We start from the raw sequence: 26,425 nt of genomic DNA on the forward strand, positions 1-26,425 counted from the left end.
CACATAGTCTTCTTGTTACTGTATCCAATGTATTTCTCGTTCTGCTTATTTCACTCAGCATCATCAATTTGTGTAAATCTTTCCAGGCCTTTCTAAAATCAGCTTGTTCATCGTTTTTTATAGAACAATAATATTCCATTATCTCCATATACCACAACTTGTTCAGCCATTTCCTAACTGATGGGCATCTATACTCATTTTCCAATTCTTTGCTACCACAAAATGAGATGCTACATTTTTGCACATGTGGTTCCTTTTCCCTCCTTTAAGATTTCTTTGAAATACACACCCAGTAGAGACACTGCTGGGTCAAAAGTATGCATAGTTTTATAGTGCTTTGAGCATAGTTCCAAATCGTTCTATAGAATAGTTGGATCATTTCACAATTCCACCAATAATGTATTAGTGTCCCAGTTTTCCCATAACCCTTCCAACATTTATCATTATCTTTTCCTGTCATCTTAGCCAATCTGAGAGATATATAGTGGTATTTCAGAGTTATTTTAATTTTATGCAAAAACTCTCAAAGCAGCTTTTTTTTTTTTTATTGTAGCAAAGAACTGAAAACTAAAGAGATACTCAATCCATTGGGGAATGGTTAAATAAATGGTATATGAATGTTTAACAATATTTTTTCCTAATTATTTTCAATGAACTGTTTTAGAGAAACCTAGAAAAACTTGTATGAACCAGTACAATTAAACAGAACTAAGAGAATCATGATGCAATGATCACAATACAGTAAGGAAGTTTGAAAGATTTAACTTTGATCAGCACCATAACCATGATTCCAGAAAGCCAATGACAAAAGTATACTTATTTCCTGATTAAGGATAACAGACTCAAGGTATTAGAATGAGACATATTTCTAGTCATGGATAATGTGGGAATTTGTTTTGATTATGCCTATTTTTCACAAGGCTTTTTTTTTTTTTTAATGGGAGGGATGCACTAGTGCCAGGGAGTAAGGATTGCCAAAAACAAAAAGTGGGTCATTTAATTATTTTTTAATGCAAAGATCTGAAGGGAAGAAAAAAAAAAAAATACACATAAGGTCAGCTTTAAAGGTTACATGATGAATTTTATATGTAAGATATGTGATGTCCATATAAGATGTATCGACATTACCTAAATGTAATTTACAGGATGCAATTACTATTTCTAGAATCTTACCTATCCCTCCCTCTCCAGGAGAGACCATGATTCATGCCTAGAGGGGTGCAGGAGAATTCCTAAAGTTAAGTACCTTGTTTTCCTCTGAGGAGGAGACACTGGTACAGAATCTTATCTGTCCTTTACTTAATATTGCTCTTCTAACTCTATCTTTCATGATTGCATACAGTTAACAATGAGTCATCATTCTCTCCATCACTCAGGATAGTTAAGGAAAATATTCTAAGCTTGAAAACTAATTTACATATACCTAAAAAAGCAAGCTATACATAATAGAAATACAAATTGCATGAATAATCTTTTTTCTAGTCTACTTTGCATATGGAAATGTTTATTTGGTGTTAAATTCAGAAAAGCAAAATAACATTTTATAAAATTTTATCCTTGTTAAAAATATGACAGTGATAGGTTTTCATAGGTAGTGTATTAAAGACTACCACGTCTTCAGTCATAGGAATCACTAAGACATAGAGAATATAAAGAGAAAATGGCAGAACTAGAATTCAAAGTTCTAGGATTTTAGGTCCTTTGACTGTATCCAGTGCCCTTCCCACTATTTTAGGCCCCCAACAAATTAAACCCCATTATAACAACCAAATTTGGCTGTGAAGAGCTGGAAAAATATATATTATCTTCCATCTCAACTTCTTAGGCATCTAGGAATGTGGGATATTACATATGTCATCAGATTTAGTTGATATGTTGGTTACTTTTGCTGAATTGCTTTTTTACTTCTCATTTTATTACAAGGGATAGTTCCTAGAGGATAGAGGATGGGGAGCAGAGGGAAGGGCATACATAAAAATTAAAATATAAAATCAAAAGATAATTTTTCAAGTTAAAATACTTTTCAAGTAAGATTGTAACATTACTATTAGCATGATTATACATATAAGGAATTTTCAAAGATAAATTTTTAAGTCAAACATCTTTTCAAAAAAAATCTGATATGCATAAATGTTAATTTTATATTAAAATATGGATCATTAGGGAGAAAGGGAGGAATCACACTAGAGTTGACAATTTGAAAGCACTAGAAGATTTTCAAATACCTTATAGAGGAAAAAGAGTGGAGAATTAAAGGGGGCGGGGGGCAGTCTTACTGTTTTAGCAACTACAACAACTAAAACTGGCTTTCTCATCTAAATTTTATGTGAGAAAGATCTATGAAGCATTTGGCTTTGGATACAGGAGACCTGGCTTTGAAACCCAGCTCCTTCTACTTGTGTCATTTGGCAAGCTATGACTTCTGGGCTTATTTCTTCATCTATAAAATGGTGTTGGACTGGACAAACTCTTAAGGTTCCAGTTCTTTAAAAAAATCCATGTTTAAAAGTATGCTTAATGAAAACATGCAGCAGGAACTAGTTTTCATATTTTTGCTACAGTAGATTAAGCCTGCAGTCACAAACTTGACAGGATGTAAGGAATTCAGGATTTTGCTATTTCTTAACATTTGATAGCATAGCAGAGCAAATATGTAGATAGACAAGATTCTCATTCAACAAAGAATATCCAGGCTACATATTAACATAAGCTACTTTAATGGAAGCATTGACTTTGTTAAATATTCTATAATTATTGTTATTGAGCAAAGCACAACACAGGGAAAATGCAGTTTCCCAAAAGTGTTTGCTGACACAAAACTGAAAGTAGATGAGGTTTTCCAAATCCTGCTATATGAAGAAAGAATTGTATTTTAATTGTATCTAGTTACATCCCAGGGCTTACACAGATTCCTAAAATCCTATCTATCCCACACATACTTCTCTTCTACCTCTTATAATAGCATATAGTAGAGCACTGAGATCCATCTCCACAAAAAAAAAAAAAAAAAAAAATTATCTTCATAATCCACACAGGAAAAAAAAAGTGGATGAATAATATCTATTACCTTAGGTATTTAGTTAGAAGTTAGTTAGGATAGGCAGTGTATTTGAACAAATAAGCAGATAAACACAGAGTTGGACCCATAATTGAACTGGAAGTGGAGAGTGCATGGAAGAGGGCTGCCTGAGATTCAAAAGCCATTTTTATCTGTTTCATGATCAAAATCATGGCAGCAATTATCTATAAGCAGAATCTATTGCTAAGCCTGTGCACTAAAGGTTTTTCCAGCTTATAAGAAGCTGCCATTGCTCCAATAATCAAGCCTTCAAAAACTCAGGATTACCTTTAGACTATGATGAAAGGCATCAGAAGACTTTTGTGCAAAAATAGCAATTATCTGATAGCAGCTATTATGTGATTAAATGTGAAACTATGTAAGTTAGAATTAAAATTCAAAGTGACAAGTTACCTTTAAGTAATAAAAAATTAAGAAGCCTTCTGGTAAGACCTACGACTGCTAGTGGCCAAACCAAAAAGATCTTGTTTATGGAAGTTATTAATCTTCTACATGTCTGTTTCTAAAGATTTCTCAAAAGTCAGTGTGAAGAGACAATGGCTAAGATTATGAAGCTGAAAGGGACCTTGGAGGTTATGGATTCCAATCGTATTTTACAGATGAGTAAACAGATCTAGAGAGGTTGTATCTTTCCAAGGATCAAACAGCTGATGCAGTTTTTGAATTCAAGTCCTCCTGACTCAAAGATTTCTATCCACTACACTCCCTAGATGCCTGACACTGTGAAACCTGAGATAAATACCGCCCTATCTAATGGTCATTAGGCCATCTTGTGGAAGTCTGTAGTTTTATTTAGCCTCTTTAGTACGCTATGGTCCTCTTCTCACTCATCGGAAACAAAACCATAAAATATGTTTCACTGATATATTAGACAATCTCTTTAGCTGTTACATTGTTCTCAAACAAAAGCTCTGACTGGATTATTGTTCTGTTCTAAGAGAGAAGACTTGTCATTTGTTAATAAACCTGTAGATGGCAAGATTTATTATTATGGCCATTTTAAAGATAAATTCTTTGAAACTGAGAAGTAACTAACCCAGAATGGCACACACATATCAAATTCAGCAATTTATTTAAAAAGCATACAAAAATTGCTTCATTGTTAAGATATCTTTACTGATAATACTCAATTTCAGAGTAAGAATAAAACATTAAAATCAATGCTTTTTTAGATGTCAGGCTGATTCCTAAAGTTCATATCACAGAATCTTAAATTATTATGAGGGATAGCTCCTAGAGGATAGGGGCAGGGCAGGGAGGGAGGGACATACTTAAAAATTAAGATCATCTAATTCAATCTTTGCCTTGATAATAAATCTTCTCTACAATTTACCTAACAAAATGGCTATCTGGCCCTGCTTAAAGAACTCAAGTGAAGAGGTAACCTACTAGTATATTCTAGTATAGTTCATTCCACTTTAAAATAGTGTTATTAGAAAATTTTTCCTTATATTAAATTTAAATGTGCCTCTATGCAACATCCCCTTTGTCTTTTGAATCCAAGCAAAACAAGTCAGATCCCTCTTATATATTACAACTTTTCAAATTTAAGACACACTATCCACTCTTCTCCCCTCAACCTTTTCTTATTTAAGCTAAACACCTCCAGTTCCCAACTAATTCTCATATAGAATCTATATATTTTTGAAACCCTTAAAGCCATCCTAGTCTCCCCAGCAGCTAAAACAAATCTTCTTCCTAAAATCTAACGTCTAGAATGAAACACAGTATTACAGAAATGGTTTAACCCAGAGAAGAATACAAAAGTTATCAGTCCTAAGCTGATTCTATTTTAATATTTACAGTTCAAATGGAAAATGAAAAAATGTTCCAAATCATTAATAAGGTAAATGAAATCAGAAATGATAATATTTTACATTCACAGTCATCATTTTGGCAAAGATGATAAAGTAGAAATAAATCAATTTTGGGGGGTTCTGGGAAGATCAACACACTAATACACTGTAGGCCCTGTAGGTGGGCCCTGGGAAGATAAGTACATTAATTCACTCACTTGTGTTGAGTTCAGCCTGTCATATCACCAAAAGTGTTATTTTTTTAATGCACAAACTGTTCAAAAGCTGAACAAAAATTTAAGGGACATGTAAAATTCTCTATTTCTGATCCTTCTTCCCTGATTGTTCACACAGAGATAATTTACAATTACAAAACATGATCATCTTAAAAAAGATGAAATCTTCAGCTTCCAAATACTGAGAACAGATTTTGCAAATCTTAAAAAATGAAATATAATTAAGATGTAAATAGAAAAGTAGCTAGCTGACTAGTTCCCAAATGAGTTTGATATGCTCCTTTTATTTTAAGACTGAATAGCTCTTGAACAGACCCATATATTCATAGAATCAATTCAGAATTTTAAAATTATTTAGTATACATACATTTTAACTGCCATAAATATTAAGCTTATATCTTCTTAAAATATTTGCTGACAAGAAGTTCATTTTAATGATCAATTTTTGTACTAAAATTGAAGGCCTATTTCTGAGACCACTGATCAACCATATAAAATGTCCAAATTATATTGTTTTAAGAAAAATATTGCTTTAATAAGGCAATATAACTGATAAAATATATTAAATTCAGTTTCAACTAGAGAAAACTTTAATATGCTCCTTTTCCTCGTGTAAATTTTAAGCAAATAATTTCAGAGCAACTACATTGTTAATTCCTTATTTGAACAAAATCTAACAATATCTGAAATATCTGAATACATCTGAAAATAAAACGAAACTAACGACTTCTGCATCTGGCAATCTTTCTTTACAAGTACCTTAACTGCTATATCACTATTTTTAATGAAGATCCTAAAATGACTTTTCTAGTAGTTTTAGATTTGGTTTGGTTTGTTTGTTTTCTGACAAGGCAATTGGGGCTGCATTACTAGCCCAGTCACACTTCTGTTTTTAAAAATCATACATTAATACTACTTTGGGACAAGTATAATCTAAATTTCTTCTACTGGTTTCTACAATAGCAGAAAAATGAAGTAGATTATTTTTTAGGATACCCTCCCCTTCTCCCACACATAACACATATAATAGTATTGTTGAAATGGAGCAGAAAAGACACAAAAGTGGTTGGGAATAAGAAATAGACTCCTAACTTTATTCACTGACCTTAATATAAACCACATTAATTTGTATTTTATTAAAGAAAGAGCTGAGGATTGAATATGTTAAATCATTAAGTTTATGAGTAAAGAGTTTAATAGCATTTAGTGCAAAATAGATAAGCTATAACAATTTTAACATTTCACACATCGCAAAAATGTAAGAAATGAAAATACATATGACAATCTTCACTAGAACAAAGGGCTGACCAATATTATTAAAACTATATTCTTAGTTTTACCTTAAGAGTTTTTATTTCCAGAGAATGAAGTTGTTACATTTTAATCATTTTGAAGATATTGGATATAAATCCATCCAGATAAAACATTACTGTTTAAAAATGAGTAACCATGAAACATTTTGCCTATAATAAATATAATTTATATTTAGGTTAACAGGCACCAAACTTGAGCAGAAAAAAAAAAAAACTTTTGTTCAACCAAGAAATAAATCATATTCAAGAGGACATGGTGATATTTCTGAATTGTATGACATATCCTTAATATTTATCTTCAAGTATCACCCAACTTATCAACTAGCTGCCTAGAAGCATCACCAGGATACAAACTAGACTCTAGACCTTCAACCATAAAAATAAAAGACCAAGAACAAACCTTAATTTAAGAGAAAAATTACATTATATATTCTCTTAATACTCAGTTCAATAAAATAACGATTACCAGTTTATTAATAAAGGTTACGATGAACTGTACATATGTAAACTGTTAAAGAGCTGAAAAATTTGAAACATATTTTAAAAAGCAAAATCACTCTGAAAAAATTTAAAATATTTTGGTGGCAAATCTAAATGCTATCAAGCATTTTATTTTCCTCCTTTTTCCCCCACTTTTCTCCCCTTTGCATTCATCCAGCATATATTTTCAAAAGGCCAAATGTAGTCACATATTCCAGACATGAATGAAACACTGACACTGCTCCTTGGTAAACAAGAGAGACACAGAAAAGTCCAAGTCTACAACTCTGTCCAAAAGTGTTGCACAGGCTAAATGATGTAAAGGATAAAAGGGGAGGGGGAAAGGGAAATGAAAGAATCAATGGCCCTTGTAGATGCAGGCAGAGTACTCCTGAGAGTCCTTAAGAATTTGAAATTTTGTCGATGTAATCCTGAAGAAAGTTCCAGAGGTTCTCCAGACAAGTATTAGAGAATAAGTCTTTGATTGATAATTTTTCTATTTATTTCTGCCAAGGCGACTGAAAATACGAAAGCCTTTTCATCAGAAAGGTTAGCATAGATGTCAACTTCCTTTTCCTGTCTCTCTGTTAAAAGAAAGTTAAAACATTATTACATTTCGTGGTAAATTCAATCAACAATCAGGCATCACCTTAAAGTACTAGTTAATAGGTGTAAAATGCTGTATGTTATTAATGCTATGTTCTAGAACTAAAGTTTGTATTTTAAAAATCATTCTATAACAATGAATAATTAAAATGTTTGATTATTTTCTGGAACCAGTTTTGAGGATATGTGAAAACTTAAAACTCAGGTTCCTTTAACAATGAATAAATATTAAAATTAAAATACATTTTCTACCAAAATTAAAATATTTCCCTTCCCAAATTATGATGAAGTCCAGTGTTTTAAATTAAGATAGATTTAACCTTTCCCACAATGATAGACGACCTCCTCTGATAAACAAGTACAGTTTTACAAATACATTAACTGCTTGCTTTGTTGTTAGGCCACAATTGTAGAAAATTTAAATTATAATAAAAGGTATGCCAGCCTAGCTAATGTCACTAAGATGATATATGTTCAATATTTTTCAAACTTTAAAGAGCTATCTGTTAGTTTTATTATTTCAAGTCTCAAAGCACCCCATTTACGACAATCCTCATTTTCTAAATTGAAAGAATTTTTATTTTTTTTAATGGGTTAACAGTAAATATGAATTTTGCTTACTTAATTGTGAAACAATATAATAATATAACTATAGCTACCATTTATACAGAACTTTTAAGGTTTGAAAAGCCCTTTATAGATTATCTTCTCAGTTTATTCTCACAAAAATCCTGTGAGGATTTTATATTACACAGATGAAGAAACTAAAGTGGAGAAATTAAGTGACTTATCCAGGGTTATACAGCTGTGGCTGAATCTGAACTCAAGTTTTTATGACTCTAAATCCAACAGTCTATCTACTGGGCTACCTAGCTGCCTAGAAGAAGGTATTTTAATTTTTTAAATGCAGTACTAAACTTTGTATTAAAATTATGTTGAATAAACAATGAGGTGATTCAGGCCAGTTCCAATGATCTTGTGATGATGAGAGCCATCTACATCCAGGGACAGGAGTGTGGGAACTCAGTGTGGATCACAATATAGCATTTTTACTTCTTTTATTTGAATTTTATTTTCTTTCTCATATTTTTTTCTTTTTAATCAGATTTTTTTTTTGTGCAACAAGATAATTGTATAAATATGTATGCCTATATTCGATTTACATATATTTTATACCATGTTTAACATATATTAGATTACTTGCCATCTAGGAGAGGAGGGGGGGGGTGAAACACAAGGTTTTTGCAAGGGTCAATGTTGAAAAATTATCCTTACATATATTTTGAAAATAAAAAGCTTCAATAAAAAAAAATTTAATTATGTTGAATAATTATGAATCTACCAGAATTTCATACCTACATAACTAAAAAATATTAAAACCACACAACAAAATCAAAATGGAGAATTCATTTAAGTACTTTCTTGTTGGGTAAAGGTTAGCAATTCTATTATGGGAACTTTGACTTCCTAAGCACTATAATAATAAACTTAAAACTAACTCTGAAAAATGTTCTTTAACCATTTTTTTAAAATAGAGTCAACATGAAGGACATTTAGAAATATTTTTGTTTTTCAAATAAACCTTTTAGGCTTTAACTCATATTAAAATGAACTACCCTAAAACTTATTTTAAAGAAAACTGTCGTTAGTTACAACTTACTCAAAATGTTTCAAGTATTAAGTGTTTATAGATAAGGAAGTTCAGGACTACAGGCTAAAACCGAAAGTAAATTAACTGACTTGTCAGGAATATCATTTTAAAAAATCTGTGAAATACCAATTATAATATTTAGAAATGGCACACATTTTCACAAGGTGACCTTTACAACATAATAATAGATTTAGAAAGCATTAATTCTTAATAAGAAAAGACTCCAATTATATCCACACAAGTAGATTTAATTCACTTGCTTGCCTTTTAAAAAATCTAAACACACATTTAAAAAAAAAAAGCATTTCATTCATTCCAAAAATTAGCTGTTTTTCTTTAAAAAGTGCTTCTATTTCACCTTCAAAATCTTTCATCTCCAAACATTTGCTGCTTTAAAAAAAAAGTTTGCACATCAAGAAAAAAGGATACATCAAAGACCCTAATACTATACAAATAAATTCATTTGACTTAAAAGTGATTATATTTTGGTTCCCTCATTTTCTCCTTGTCATCTACTCTCAGATGCTCTCTTAAGTCTGTTCTCTTCTTTAGGCTATAATCCCTTTTCTAAGAACCACAGGAGCCATTTTATTTTCTATATGAAACAGTATTTCCCTATTCTTTGTTGATTTTTCTATTCTATTTCATATTTCCTAACCTTAACATAATAGCCTTTTCTCCCAGTCATTCTATCAGACAAGAAGCACATTCAGCTTTTTTTACTCAACTAAGAGTATCTAGTCGAAACAAAAGAAATGCCAATAAAATTGCCCAAGGAATATTCAAGTATTTAAGCAAAGGCTCCCTCAAAAATGGCCAAATACTTTCATATTATAGTATGCATAATTACACTTTCATATTCTATCTATGCATGGTTATTTGCATAAATTTTATTTCTCTTATTTAAACATCAATTAAACTTCTCAATGAGAAGAGGGACCATATCTTATTTATCATACTTACCCAAAGCATCTACCCAGTCCTACAAAAAACAGGGATTCAATGAAAGTATTTATGAAATAAGTAAAATTTTAAAGCATGTAGAAAGTTAAGGAAAAACTGTTGATCAGAATTTTTCTTTATAAGTAAAAACTAGCTTTAGATTAAACAGCAAAGATTTTACTTTTCAAACGGTGCCCTCTAATTTAATTATTATGAAAAGCTAAACAATTCAAAACCTCATCCTTAAAAAGAAAAAAAAACACCCAATAGCAATTCTTTTTTAAAAATTTTAAATCCTATGTAAGACAACAGTTCTTCTAAACAACTTACTAGCAGAACTCAGTTCTTTAAAAAAAAAAAAAGTTTATCCTCCTCCCCCTTCTTGGCAAGGAATGGGGAAAATTGTGGGCCTGGAACTCAAAACACAGTCAGACTTGGTTGAAGCATGCTTTGTTTTGATGAACTGGGAATTTTGTTGTTGTTATAAGGAATGGCTCTTTAGGAGGGGAATATATGGAGAAATAAGACATGTGAAAACAAAAAAATTTACCAATAAAAATTAAGGAAAAAAGCCAAAGGTTTGTCAACTTAAGTTTATTCAAGCAAAAATAGTCCAAATATTTCAAATAGGATGTTTAGCACTTTTCATATCTTGTTTTGTAGTTGAAAGCCAATGAAATCAGATACATTAGCTGAATAAGTCAACTCTGACTTCACTTTTAGCAAGGAAAATAAATTTCTATTGATTTTATAAGCTTTATGATGATTACAGGAACATTAATTCACATGTTTCCATATTTATAATCTAATTTATATTGAAAAATAAAGCATTTATGACAATCTTCTTAAATTCAGGTTATCAAAATCCAAAGCCATACTGTTTCATGAGTTCTATTCAGTTATAATAAAAGATTTTAATGCTTAAAAAAACTCTAAGCCAATGATGGTAGATTTGGACATACCTCTTTCTTCTTCGTGTTTTTTGGCAGATGCACTTTTAGGTCTTCCTCTTCCTCGTCTGATATGATCTGATTGGCTGCTACTTCGAGACCTCTTTCTATTTTCTAAATCTTTATTTACTGTAGAATTAATCTTCTCTCTCCTAACTCTCTCTGTTCGTCTTCTCTTGGCATCATGCTTATTTTCTGCATAGACAAAAAAAAGTCATAAATTTGAAGGCTATAATAAATTTTGGCTTGATATCTCTTTCCTAATATTCAAATTTCTACAAGACAATAGATATTTCAAAAGAGTCTAAGTACACAACTATGGAGTGCCTGTTTAAAAAAAAAAAAAACTCAATTTACTCTAGATCTTGGCCATGCTTAAAGTAAGAGGAATGTTTCAAGGGGAAAAGTTCTTTCTTTCCCAACTTAATTCCAAACTCCTATGAGAAGGCAACAACTTTCCACATTCCTTCCCCCAAATCAAATAGTATTAGTGCAAAGGAGACAAAAAGAACCTTCACACTTCCCTTTTTCTCTCCATCTCAGATCTGGTTTAAAAATATGAATACATGATTCTGATTCAGAAGGTTAAATTTAATGATCATGTTCTCAATATTATTTAGGTATAAATTAAGTAATTTCATTTTAGTCCCTGAGGAAGCATTTTCACCAAAACAACTATTTTCCCCTGCCAGTCTTTACTGGAATGAAAGGTGATATTTTACTACTAATATCAATATTAATGTTAATACTGAAAAGAAAAAACATTACAAATCCTATACAGATATTTAAAATGTGTTCAGGTATAACAATCTATATTTTATATTCTATATAATTGTATAATGGGACACTTTTTATCTTAATTTCAAATAAGAAAATAAAATAATTACACTGAGGTAGTTAGTATAAACTGAGTTATATACCACATTACTTAGAACTCTGGAATACTGAGTCTCTGATAAGTCTCTGATATTATAGTATATGAAGTTCAAGTCTTAGAAACTAAAAAGCAAATATTGTTGTAGGAAATAGAAATGGCATATTCATTCTAATAATTCTATTTTCTAATAAATTATTCAAACTGTGATCACCGTAAAATACACTTTTAGAGACGAAATCCATAAAACAAAAAAAAAATTAATTTTCCAAGAATTTTCTATTGCAGAAAAAGAGGTCAAAATAAAAAGGAAATACCTAAAGAAAAATTCACTTAACTCTTTCACTGATATGTGTCAAAGAAAAGGTTAATTCTCATAGAAACACATAAAAAGAGAGAAAATTTGATTTCATTTATCACACAACTACCAAAAAGTTTATAAATTCTCAAAGGCAGCTTCAAATACTTCTTTTCATCTCTTCCTCTCTCCAAAGAGGATGGGAAGAGAGGAAAGGCAATAGGTAAAACCATAAATAAAATGATTTAACATTTATGAGAACCACCACCCTATCCTGTGAAACTGGATTTTGTTAATATTTACATTTTCATCTAGACCAAATTTCATACCTGCGTGTTCTGTTCCACCTCCCAACTTGCTAGATATATATAATTTATAGTCAATGTATTTTTAAGTATCTGAACCTCATATTCAAAATCAGTTAAATTTAACTGGACATTAGTTTCATTTTCCAACTGTAACATAAAGTATACTTATCAGTAAATAGAAAAATTTATAATTTTACTTATTGAAAATTTATTTTCATAGCTTATTTTCAAAAACTGGTATTTTATAGTTCATCTAATTTATCTAATTAGGGCCTCTTCAGAAATTTAAGAAACTGATTTTTAAATTTACCATCAACTTCTGATTATCATTCATAGATGAATTTATTCACATGAGAAACTATTCAACATTGATAAAAATATCAAGAAAGATTATATGAACAATCAATCAGCAAATATTTTGTAAGCACCTAATACTCACCAGATATTGTATTAAATGCCAGAGATATATGTACATAAAATGACTATTCTTAATGGGCCCACATTATAAATGGGGAGGTAAGTATATATAAAAATATACAAAGTATATTTTAAGTATATATAAAAATATACAAAATTTTATATTTCATAAATATAAAATTAGTGATGAAAAAGAGACTGGAGTTGAAATGAGAGAAAGAAGGTAAATCTGGTTGGAACGCAGAAAAAGGAGAAGGTGGAGGCTAGGTTATCTAAGGCTTCAAATGCTAAATAAAGGAGGCAGTAGAAAGCCACTAACATTGATTGAATAGGCAAGTCATATGGTTGGATATGTGCTTAAGTAAAATTATTTTTGCAACAGTGCATAGAATGAAGAGTAGTGAAAGGCTTGAGGCTGGGAAACCAATTTGGAAACTTGCAATAATTTAGAGTAGAGGTGGTGGTAGCCATTTAAGAGAGAAGATATTTTAACCATAGAAAGAGCAAAATAGTTCTACCAGTCTTTTATTTTTCTGGTTTTACTTTCTTGATCAATTCTTGTCAACCTCTTTTTTTCACTATTCTTTACGCTATGCCTACTCCTCTTCTGGGACTCAACTGCTCCCATAAAGTTTAGAAGATGGCTACTATGTGATTCCTAATTAAAAAGTAGTCTCCTAATCTCTTTTATCTCATATTTCCAAATACTCACAGTACATCTCCACATAAATATCTTATATCTTTAACTTAACATCACTTTGCCCTTAACAAAACTAGCTCCTTTATTAACTATGCCATTTGTCAATAATACCACAATTTGTCTAGCACTCCCCCCCAATTTAGAAACTAAGTCATCTGTGCCTCTTTACTCTTCCTTGTTACCTATATCCATCCTGTCATAATGGTTGGTCTAAACCTTTATCATTATTTCAACAACCTCCCGCTTACTATCTCTTTTAATCTAAGATATACCAATGATAAAATCATCTTATGTAAAGTATTTCATGCCACACTCCTACTTAGAAATTAATCTACTACATATCATAACTAACATATCTTCTGCCTAATTTTTAAAGCCCTCTATCAAATGATTGGTTCCCTCCTACCTAATCAACTTTTATTTTCTACTATTCTACAACATTCACCTCTCATTCTAAGTAGGTCAATTCTTTTCAACTCTAGTTCAAAAGCCAATTAAGGCCCTTCCCTATTCACTATATCAAGTCTGAACTGCTCTGCTTGGCTTTTAAGGCTTCCCATAATCTAGTCCCATCACCATGTCTGGCCAAATTTTATTTTTTATGGCTCTACAACACACCTTCCATTCCAATTATCTATGCACTAAACAGTTTATATTCATTACCTCCTTAGGGCTTTTGTTAATGCTGTTACTCTTGTCAGCAATTCTTTTCATCTTCTCTCCTATTTATTCATTAGTACCCATCCTATAAGATGTAGCTCAATTTCTACCTCCTCAATAAAGCCTCCTCTATTTCAGCCTTCACTGCCTTCTCTTAAAACCTATGATGCAGTGCAAAGCACTGAAATCTGTTCTACTATATAGGATAGTGATTTTCATTGGTCTGAAATGACAGTCTATTTATCATCACAATGAAAGGAGGTAAAGGGGTCCCATCACAGCAAAAGAATATGGGACTGAAGAATTTTACTGCCAGTTCTAATTAATGGGAAAAATCATTTTCTAAAACACAAAAGTAATTCAAGATAGATAAATCTTTCTAAGTAAAATATTTTGGGGATAATTTGCCTTTTGGAGTTGTGTTAACTCCATATGCTTCAAAGATGCTTACACTACCTCATTTTAAGTGAGCGTTATACATAATATAATTTTGAAATATATCATAAGATTTCTTTAAATATCAATCTCTCCCATGTTCACAAAAAATATCTTTTAAAGAAAAGTACTGAATACAACCATATATAGATCAAGGATGTTTACATTAATAAAAAGCCTATGCCCTTTGCCTTTCCCCCAATATATTTTCTCAGAAGAGTGGTCTGATGTGTTTATCCCTAGCATATATAGAGTTGGAGGATTAAATGAATTCACTAATTAGTACTTTGAAATTTCCAAATTCATTAATTTTCAAACTAGAATTAGGGAAAACAAAACAAAAAAACATCTCTGGGAGACATTTTACCAACACTAAGGTTAATTCTCTCAGCTTAAAAACCAAATAAACCAATATCAATGCCACAGATTTCAGAAAGTTTTATATATATGCATATATATGCATATATATATATAAACACTTTAATTGATTTCTAAGTTTATAGTAATGTTACAGACTTAAATCTAGATAAATTTTTTAAAAAAGATCACTTATAGTTTTTTTCACCAAATTGAAATTGATAGTAAAGAGTCTGGGTTACCTGCAGAAGATGGTGATTTCTCTGAGTGTTTTGCATTTAAAAGCTTTCTACTAATAAAAATATAACCACAGGGGCATGATTTACATGCTACAGGAACCTGGAAAAAATGGAAACACATTTTAAAATTTTAAAACACAAGATTTTCCTCATATCTAAAAATCACTAATGCAGAAACACTCAGGAAATTTTTTCCCATTATCTTTCCATTAAGATAGCCCTGACAACTGAACAACTGAACATGGACTCTCCCCCGCTCATCCCCCCCAAAGCAGAATCATATAAAAGAAATTAATCTAAGCAAACTACAGTACTACCAGTAAAATGATTATAGCTAGAAAACTGCAATTCACATAGTAAAGAAACCCATTCTCCTGCTGTTCTGTCTTTGAAAGGCTCAGTTACATTACTGTTTTTTATTCATGTATTTACAGAATGGTTTATAATCTTATGTAAACATTTGGTCTAATTAAATTACAATTCTGGCAGAAGTTTTTTTTAACTTTGCTGAAGACTACCAAACAAGGTTATTTTTAATTTCTATATAAAAAAATTAACAATTTAACTCTAAAATAATCTAATTTCAGTTCTCAAAAAAGATCAATAATCAGTTTTTTAAATATGTGGCTCCTCAATAATGAAGTTGGAATAAGCAATTTCAATAATGAACTCAGGTATTTATTAAACTTAAAAAAAAAAAAAGACTTCCAAGAAGCTTAAAAAAAAAGGGGGGGGGGGGAAGTGATAGAAAGGGGAGGAGAATTCTCCAGAAAATTGATCCTTTCCCACTCAGCAAGACTTTTATTGCACTGATTCATCTCAATAAATTCTAAATAGTGTTCTTTCTTGTACACAGGGAAACCACACAAACCCTATTCAATACCACCACCAACTATCTTCAGCAGAAGAGAAAACCCAAATTTGTATTTGAGGATTAGAATTTACATACATGTTGGCCTGGTTTTTCCTTCAAATTGTTATTGTTAAACAAACCACCTATACATTTATCAAAAAATTATTTCTTAGATAATATCCTATTTCAGAGCTGCTTTATTCTAAAACTTTTAACAAAGTTTTTGGGAAAATATTTTTTTTTAAGCAACAGAATGATCCCTTATAGGCTTCTAATAAAATAACCTCTCATAAAACAGCCAGGCAAGTCAGATAATATCCATTTACTATTATGTAGTTAATTATAAAAAGAGTTTGTGTAATTTCCTACAAAATTCTTAAATTTTACATGTTGATGCTAGTAATAAAGGAAGTATTCTATCTAGCATATTATCAGGATTTAAAAAAAATAAACCCTCAAAACAATACTGTTATTTTTGATATGACTCTAGTTTCACCAATTCCTTACAGTCTATTTATTATTGTTTCAGTTTTCAAAGTATAGCTGGAAAATTTTATAAGGAAAAAATCTTGGGTCTTATTTTGTTTCCTTGATTAAAAAGTCAAGACTATAAAATAATCACATTACCAAGTACTTCATTTAAATTTGCCTGACTAGGAATTCTAACTCCTTTTCCATGGAAGAGATTTAATGTTTGCTGTATGTCCAATGGAAAATAGCACTTAAATGGAAAAAAAAAAAAAAAAAGTCTAAAGGAAAAACAGAAACATACACATGAGTAAAGATACCCGAGAGCTGACAAGAATCTTGAATACACAAAATTGGCTAGGCAGACTATGTGGTTAATGGACGGGAAACACTTTCAGGATGAAAAGCATTATGGGTTTAAATGTTAGAAGTTTAAATTTATCTATTTTGCATTTTTAGTACCCGTTAGCAAAGATGTTACAAAGAAAATGAAAACTTGTGGTTCTGTTTGCTCAGCCTTTGTACTTTAGATATTTTTGTTGTGCAATTAATATGCATTCCCCAAATTACTAGGAGCCACAGAAAATAAATATATTTAAATGAGGTATTTTCAGATTAAGAATTTTTAGTTAAATGTAATAAAAACAGAAAAGATATGTACTTTATAATCTGTGATACAACTCAATGCAATAAAAAAAAAAATCACCCCATACTCTTTTAACCTATTTAAAACAAAAAGCTTTTTATAGTTTGTCTGTTCTAGAAAGCATAGTTAATTAAATAAGGATATTTCTAACCAGAATTATTCACTCATTTAACAAACATTTATTAAGCACTATGAGGCACACAGTTTGGGGTAAGGAACAATTCCTGTCTTCATAGAGCTTACATTCTAATCAAAAAGTAACATATCTACACAGCAAAGGATTACATGATTACCAGAAAATTTTCTCCCTGGCTTCTTTCCACAAGATAGCATTTACTATACACTCCAATACAAAGTTATTTAAATGTATTATTTTCCTTAGTTCCTAGTTCCTAAATATGTCATGCAAATGAACAGATACACTAGATTTTAAAAAACAATGGCAGGTCTAACTGGTCCTCCCCTCTTTACATGAAAGACTACAACAATTTCATTTTGAAACAGCAACAGCATTTCTGTGATTTCTCAAAAGAAATCCAAATACTATTTTGATTATTTATAAGGCCTCAGGCCAAGTCTTCCTTAGAAATTCTCTATTCTTTTCACCAGTCAGGATAGTAAAAACAGGTATGCTACTTTTTCCTAAAACATTACTTTATTTTATGCCAAATAAAACATGTCAAAATTTGCAAAGACTCATGCCCTACATAAGAGGGAACACATAATGCATACCACACGAATCTTAAACTTCTACATAATTAACCAAAACAAATGGAAACGATTTAATATGGAAATAACTTTTTTTGCAAAGGCAATAAAGCATGCCAAAATATGAGTCAGAATTTTATTAATATTTCCCCCTCCCTTCTTTTGTCCATTAAAGAAAAATAGTAGGAACGGAAATTCTTTGCTCTGGAAACCATGAATGTAAAACTACTAAATCATTTGTATGTTGCTAGATGATCTGCATACTGGTATGGCTGACAAACACCAGAACTGCACAAACTGCTCAACATTTCTTTGAGCCTCATTTTTACTAAATGCCCATAATGGATCTTTAAAGAAAACCCTTCAGAATCACTGTCAACCTACAAGATTTCTCCTTAAAAGTATGTAATGTACTGTTAGCTTTTAAAAGTAAGATCATTTCAAAAAAATAGCTGCAAGAAAATTACTGGAGTAAAGAGGAAAGGAAAAAAAAGAGGACAAAAGAGGGAGTCATTTTGAAAATATTCCACAGTGGTACAAGTGAAAAATACTCAAATCTGCATTTTATCATCCAATAAAATCATCATATAAAAGTGATTTATGTTTCTGACACCTTAAATGAGATTTTTTTTTACACCTAAGAAACCTTAAAATTGGGGAGATTTAAGCATAAGTGATATAATACAGAGCAATTCCCATTCAAAAATTAGAGATGTAAAGTCATTCATTCAATTTCGAGAATAGACTTCAAAATTCAAAAATAACGAGTTAAATCTCATTAACTGTAGCTTCTGCTGTCAGATTAGAGTGACCACCTCTGTCACACAAGAGCAAGATATTTGAGCCAACCACTCACATATTTTAAAACTGAACACAGCAACCCAATGTGGCAAGAGTACACAATCAGTGCTGGGGGCCTAGATTAAAGTAACAGACATTTGGCATTTATTCTCATACAGAAGACAGTGGGCGTTAAATGTTCATTTAGAAACCATCTGCATGGAAAGACACCAACCTGCCGGCTTACAGCCATCTCATTTTAGTAAAATAGACAAAGTGCCCTTCAGACCCCAAATTGCCAGAAAGGGCTTGCAAGGACTAGCAGTTAAATACACTGCAAGAGGTATCCAATCTAGACACCATAGTGGTAACTATTACAGGGTGACTTTTTCCAGAGTGGGATGAATAGCACTTGCTCCATTTTCCATGTCTTCATCTGAAGCAGCTCAGAAAGAACACCAGATTTGGAGTCAAAAACATAGGTCTGAATTCTAACTGTAAAACCTTTGTTATCTTGGGCAAGTCCTTTACTCCCTCCAAGGCTCTTTCCTCTTCTACAAAAATGCATAGTTGGAACTAGATATCTTAAATAATCTAATGTGAATAAATTAAACGTTACTGAATCGCATTTCTATTAGGCACTTTCAGCTCTAAATCCTTTATATTTCATTCAAAATCATATTTATCTTTGTGATCTCCTCATTCCCCTCCCCTCTCCTCCCCAATCTGAGCCACCTCTTAAAGCAGTAAGCTCTGGGCAGGCAGCATTTTGCCAGTACCGAGCACACTGCACAGTAGGAGTTTAACACATTCTATGCTGAATTGAACAATTTTTATTTTTCTTGCAGTTCCAGGGATGAATAAATCAGTGCTGAATAAATGCATTTCTTAGTTCATCTGCTGACAGCTCCCACCCCAAGAATAATAAGGGGGGGGAGGGTTGACAAACCTAAATGCCAGGTGGGAGAAAAGCCAGTCCAAAGATCACGAGTCCTGCCTACTCATATTGGACATCCCCTTTTGGGGAAGGCACAGTCTCCTGGCTGAAGGAGGGATAGATCCCTGACCCGGGGGGAGGGCCGGCAGGCCAGCCCCTTCCTCCCCCCAAAAAGATGCCAGCAGGGCTGAGGAAGCCGCCCCAGCAGCCCCTCCTCCGGGGTGTCTCACCCAAGTTATCCTAAGTTAAGTTGGGGCATCCCAGGGCACCCCAAGGGAAGCGAGGGCCAAGTTCAGAGACTCTCTCCCCATGCTGTCCCAGCCCTAAGCCAAGGGACCCAGAAGAGGGAGGGGACTGTTGCCCCCTCCCCTGCCCCCGGGATCGGTCACCCGGCCCCTTCTCCAGCCCCAACCGCCTCTGGCCAACCGCCGCCCGCGCCCCGCCTCCGGCCGCCCGCGCCCCGCCTCGCGCCCCCCTCCCCACCCCCGGCCCAGCACGCGCTTCGCCGGCGCCGCGCGAGACCCCTCCCGCCCGGCCTGACCGCGGCCCCCAGCATCGCCCCGGGAGCCGGCGAGGGCCACTCACCTGTTGATCACATTCTGGGCAGGATTTGGTGGCCATCTTCACTTTCTTGGCTCTAGTTGCAGACATGCTCCTTCCCCTTGGCCGCGGAGGCGGCAGCTCCTCCCCGCCCTCCTCAGCAGCCCGACCCGGCCTCGGCCGCAGCCCCGCCCCGCGCGTCCTGACTGACTGACTGACTCAGACTGACCGAGCAAGCTTGGGGCTCGAGCCGCCCTCGGGGGTTCGGAAGGGAGGGGGGCGGAGCTCCAGAGGGGGAGGGGCGCGGGAGGCGGGGTGGGGGTGGGGGTGAGGAGCGTTTATGCTGCGGGAAGAAGGCTCAGCCCCATCCCCAGCCTCCGCGCCTCCCCTCTTCTAGCCCCTCGACCCCCTCTACCCGCTCGCAAGACACACTGCCAAACCCGCCTGCGCGCACTCGCATATCCTAGTGTGTGGATCTCTGTCTGGATTTTTTTTGGGGGGGAGGGGGAAATGTAGAGGGAGCGCCGCGCCTGCGCACAGCGGCAATGGGCGGGCTGCGGGGACAGAAGGCCGCGAGGCGCCGGCGTGACAAACACCACACCCCTCGCCTTGCCTGACAGACAGGCCCCCCGTTGGGGAGGGGCTTAATGGTAATAAGGGAAGAGTTAACCAATCAGAAGAGAGAAGTAGTTGACAGTTTAGCCAGGACTCCGCCCCTATCTCATAAGGAGAAAGGAGCGGGAAGGCTGAGCCTAGAGATAAAGGCAGCCTGTGAGCGCAGCTTAGAATTTAGTGTTCAAACTCCAACGACCACTAATAGGCTGCGTGCTTCAGTTTCCATATCTGGAAAACGCAGTGTGGGGCAGGTATTTCTGTGCTAAGGGCGTGCTCCCTCTATTTATAGAAAGAGAAGATTCAAGCAATTACTGGAATGATTTTCCCAAAATACATTATCCAATAAAGTGCAATGAATTGACTATTTTCTCCAATAATTAAGACTGTAAATCTGACACCAGTCTACCTTGGGGATCCTCCCCTCCCAGGCAAAATGGACTTCTTGCTGCACCTCACAAAAACTCTCCTTGTCTCCTTCCCCTGCCTTTGCAAAGGCTAGCTCCACGTCTTGAGTGAATTACTGCCTAGGTCCTTGGTTTCCCTCAAAGCTTAGTTTTGCATGTTGTTTTCTTTTTTAAAAGATTTTTTTTATTGATGGAATAAAACAAGCATGTCCATGATATGGTACAATAAAAAATAATTACCCATGAAATTGCAAGTGTATTATGTATAAATTGCTATTCCTTTTAAATATATAATACATTGGTAAATTTCTTTTCCTTTTTTTCTTCTTCCCCTCATTATCTTTTACATGAAGTGCTGGTGACTGCGTGACATATTCTTGTATTTTTCAGTAAATTCTGTATCTTATTTATTTGAATTTTTTTGTATTTATGAATTTGTTCTGTTTATATATACATAACATATCTATAGATAGATATACACACACACATATACATATACTGTTGTAGAACGTAAGTTTCTGGAAAGCACTAGGTGTGACTTTTTTGCCTTTGTACCCCCATAGCCTAGCACCTAAGCAAAGCATTCCCCTCAAAACACAGAGGAGTTCAAGATGAATTTAAAAGAGAAAAGTTTTATTAGGAGGAAAATCATATGCTAATGCTGAGACACCCCAAGGTACAAAGCACAAGGGAGCCCACAGCCTAGGAGAAGCAGGAACAATTTTATGATTGAAAACCAAAAAGGGAAGTTTGGCAGGGAGGAGTTAGAGTAAAAAATGGATATCCTTTCCCAGGAACTGGCTGGAATGTAAAAGCAGGATGTTGTATAAGAAAAATTGACCAAAAGACTGGGTTGGGTCAGTTTTGCAGGAGTCCTCAAACTATGGCCGGCGGGTCAGATGGGGCAGCTGAGGACGTTTATCCCCCTCACCCAGGGCTATGAAGTTTCTTTATTTAAAGGCCCATAAAACAAAGTTTTTGTTTTTACTATAACCCAGCCCTCCCAACAGTCTGAGGGACAGTGAACTGCTCCCCTATTTAAAAAGTTTGAGGACCCCTGGTTTGGGGTGTGAAATTCAGCAAGGTCAGTCATCAAATACCAGCAAAATCACCTGAGAAGGAGCCAGATTTTGGCTCATAGTAAATAGGTTCCTGATTGGCTCCTTTCAGCAAACATGCTTTTTCTGTGTCTAGTATACCTGCCTGGGAGGTTAACTCATAGAAAACAGATATATTACTTCCAGAGGTACTCTTATAGAAGTTTGAAGAATACAAAGAAATATAAAAAGACGTAAGAATTACAACCTTCCTTCAAGTTATTTCAGCTCTCAGGACCTCTGTCTTTTTATCTCTAGAAAAAGAGGACTTAGGCGTCATGATCTTTAATGTCCCTTCTAAGTGTCTTATATGATCCTATCATCCAAAGCAAAGAAAGAATTATCAGAATATTCACTACCACAGCTACCACCTTAGTTCAGGGTCTCATTCCCTCTCACTTGGACTATTATAATGACCTCCTTATTGGTTAGCCTAGCTCATCACTCCATATTATAGATAACAAAATTATCCTCCTAAAGCAAAATCCTGAACACAGCACTTCCCTACTCATTACAAATCCAATGGCTCCTTATTGCCTTTAGGATAATATAAAAATTCTATTGTTTAGTTTTTAAAGTCCTTTACTAAGGGGCTACAACCTTTCCAGTCTTAATATACTTTATTTATTCCCTTTCCTCACTCTGGTCCAACCTGTCTTTCTTACTGATCCTCACACATAGCATTCCATCTCCAGTGTCTTCGCCCTCCAGTATCTTCGCCCTCACCATCTCCCAAGTCTACAATGTTTTCCCTCTTCATCTCCACCTGATAGAATCCCTTACTTTCTTCAAAACCCAGCTTAAGCATTACTTTCCTGCATGAAGTCATTTCTGATTCTCCCTTTCCTTTTCACCTACCCTCCCATGACTAGTACTCTACTTCCTTAAACTAATTTGTACTTATTACGTAGAATAAATATTCCATATGTACTCATACAACCAGATATTGGGACAGGTTTGTACAGATTTTCCTGAAGGCAGGTTGCAAGTCTGAAACCTTAACCAGTAATCCAGGTTTTTAATCCCACAAAGAGAGAGCATTTTTGTAGCTCTAGAAGAAACTGGGTTTTCAGCTGGGAAACATCTTGAGTTTGACCATACCAGGAATTTTGAACTCGTCAATCCGGGTAGTATATGGAAGAGCAGAAAGAAAAGAAAGATAAAATCAAGAGAGGAACATTCATAGTCAACAGTGGACATGCAAAAGAGATAGTCAAATGAAGTTCAGGCCATTTTCCCACTCTCTTACCTTGAAAATCAAAGATGATTGCTAGCATTCCTCTGCCAAAATAACCTTTAAATGTGTTTGTCCAGTCTCTGAGAACAAAGAGTGAATGGAGTGAAATGAATGAATGGGTAACTGAGTAAGTGAATTAAAAGCTAATATTAACTATGTGCAAAGTCATAGGCTAAACACTGGGAATATAAATTGAAAAGTAAGACAGTCTGCTCTCCCAAGGAGCTCACATCCTAAGGTGAGAACAACATATTTAGAAGATTCACCTGAAACACAAATGGAAAAGTCCCATAGGAGTAGTGGCAAGCAAATAATAATGTTATGTTTCTTCTTTGATATCATTTCCACAGATAAAATTATACAAGCTGATGTGGAACCATTGACAGTGCCAAAGACTTTGATGGCAAAAAACTTTCTTTTCTGGGTCTTTAGTAACTGGTTTTAGCACTCAGAAGCAGTTATTCTCCACAAGGGTTGAATTCAATTCATGATTGGATGATTTAGGGAAGCTGAGTTGGAGACAGGATGGGGTTTCTGGAAGATGCTTCTGTTCCTGGAGCTCTTATTGTTACCCAAGAATTGGTGGCCACAAGAAGAAAATCACAGATCTTTGAAATAGGGATACTTAGAATACAGTTAGAATAAATATTTGTTAAGTGAATGATAGGGATAGGACTAGCAAAAATGCAGGTTATTTGACTCCTAGTCCAATGCTCTTTTCATTGTTCTCTAAAGACATGTGAGAGCCACATGGATGGTAAGAGAAAGGATGGCACTCATTTCTGTTATTCTCTCTTTTTAAAAAAAAATTACTGGATACTTAAGAACAAAATACAGAAAATTTCAAACTATACTATTCCCTAAGCATTTGACCAGCCCTTAATCTGTCATCTTTGAAAGACTCCATCCCAATCCCCTATCAAATAGTTCTAAGGAATATATGCAGTCTTAACTAATCATTTTGGAATGATTTGAGGCAAATTTAGGTAAAGGGAAAAGTCCCTGGAGGGATTCAGTTATGCTAGATGAAGAATGGGTAGTGCTTTAGAAAATCTGGCCTATAACTCTTCATTCCAGCTAACAAGCCATGGCCTTCAAATGCTGAGAGAAGTTAGGGGAGAAGTCAAAAGTAGTAAACATATAAACATGGCAGTGGGAGAAGATAAGTCCCAGAAGGTGAACATAATGGCAAGGAGGAACTTCTTGTATAGTGTTATCTCTGAGAATCAAAAAGATTATATAATAGCCATTAACTCTGAAAATCCCAAAGAACTCATAAAGGTTATCACAACTACAATTAACTGAAAAAATATTAAAGAGCTCACACAAGTTCTCATAACCACCGTTAACTTTTAAGAAATAAAATTTTAAAGGGAACGAAATTTTAAAATGGAACTAACAGCAGTGATAAGCAAAAGCTTTGCTCATTCCTGTTGGAGGAGGAAAACTAGCCATATGTGCTCTGATACTGAGAAGATCTGCTTTAGTGAGGCAAAATCTTAATACATATAGCAAAGGCTATGCAGTGATCTGTGACTCTGACAATGAGGGGTAAAGCAACAATGAGCCTGGTATGATTCATAGCAGGGCTTCATGACCAGAACATGATTCCTGTAAGTGTTTGAGCTCAGGAATGACCTGATGCTGGTGCAAAACAATTCTGGGATTTTGTTGCCCCGAATTCATCAAGAAAATGATGGCAAAGGATTGTTGCTATGCCTAGCTCAGGGCATAGCTTTCTTGCTAGGTCTTAGCTTTGGAAAACAGAGCATCTCCTAACAGTAAAAAGAGAAGGATGGTCTTGGCATAAGGATCCTGACAATAGTAGCCTGGGGCCAAGAAAGGGAAGGAATTTGAATAATTGTTAAGCAGGAATGGTGTGAGAAGAAATGGACAAGGGGACAGAAGCCATTGTGCTAGAGTACCTACATGGGAAGAAAATACATCTTCTGGATGCTAGTACCCTAAGACAAAGCCCCAATTATCCTACCTCAGTTGCAAATTAGTTAGTTAATGAAAGAAAAAAATCACATTAAGTACTTACTATGTACCTAAACCCTGGAGATACAAATTGAAAAAACAAAATAGTTCCTTCTCTCAAGGAGGTCACATTTTAAATGGGGGAGACAACACAGGTTGGAGGGCTTGGCTACAGGAGGGATGGAATGGTCATTAGGGAGCTGCATCAGGGCAAATGACAAAATCTAAGGAGTCAGGAGGCTCAGAAGTGGGACAAATGATAAGTCTCAATGGGGCACAAAGCTTAGTGATAGGGCCAAGAAATCCTCCATTTAATAAAAAGAGCTGCAACAGTGAATCCCTATTCATCATAATAGTATAAAGTGCCAAGTCTGCCTCACTGGCAGGGAGATTAGCTGATTGTGACTACTAGACAGAACACAGGTAATATTCCTGTTATGATATATTGCATAGTGAAAAACTCTAAATCTGAATAAAACTGGAGGACCAGAGTAGTCGCAGCTGTTCTCCTTATTAGCTGTGTGACTGATTATTCAGTCACTCTAGTGCCTCATTTTCTCCATCTGCAAAATGGGGCCAATAATCCTTGTATTAAATGAAGATCAAGTAAAATAATATATGTGAAAATAAATCTTAAAAAAATACTAAATGAATATGAACTGTCATTATCTTAAACTAGATTATGAATAAGAAAAAGCATCTTAAACTAGAAACTAGAAAAAAATACAAAAAGATTGTGTCACAAATGAGAAACTGCTTTAACTTTTTGTGTAATTTCTTGTGTTTCAATAGATCTTTCCTACATGAGCATAAAAGGAT

General features: G+C 34.3%; 1 protein-coding gene across 1 annotated transcript; it reads right to left on the reverse strand.

The window, feature by feature from the left end:
- Positions 1-6,177: 6,177 nt before the first annotated feature.
- C2H16orf87 (chromosome 2 C16orf87 homolog) lies at positions 6,178-20,781 on the reverse strand. Its single transcript, XM_031954419.1, has 4 exons — positions 20,319-20,781; positions 15,345-15,441; positions 11,066-11,248; positions 6,178-7,488 (listed from the first exon to the last, which is right to left on the reverse strand). The coding sequence occupies exons 1-4, from the start codon at positions 20,382-20,384 to the stop codon at positions 7,370-7,372; spliced, it is 465 nt and encodes a 154-aa protein (XP_031810279.1). The 5' UTR covers positions 20,385-20,781; the 3' UTR covers positions 6,178-7,369.
- Between the last annotated feature and the right edge of the window lie 5,644 nt (positions 20,782-26,425).

This window comes from Sarcophilus harrisii, chromosome 2 (genome assembly GCF_902635505.1).
Source record: "Sarcophilus harrisii chromosome 2, mSarHar1.11, whole genome shotgun sequence".
Classification (NCBI taxonomy): Eukaryota; Metazoa; Chordata; class Mammalia; order Dasyuromorphia; family Dasyuridae; genus Sarcophilus; species Sarcophilus harrisii.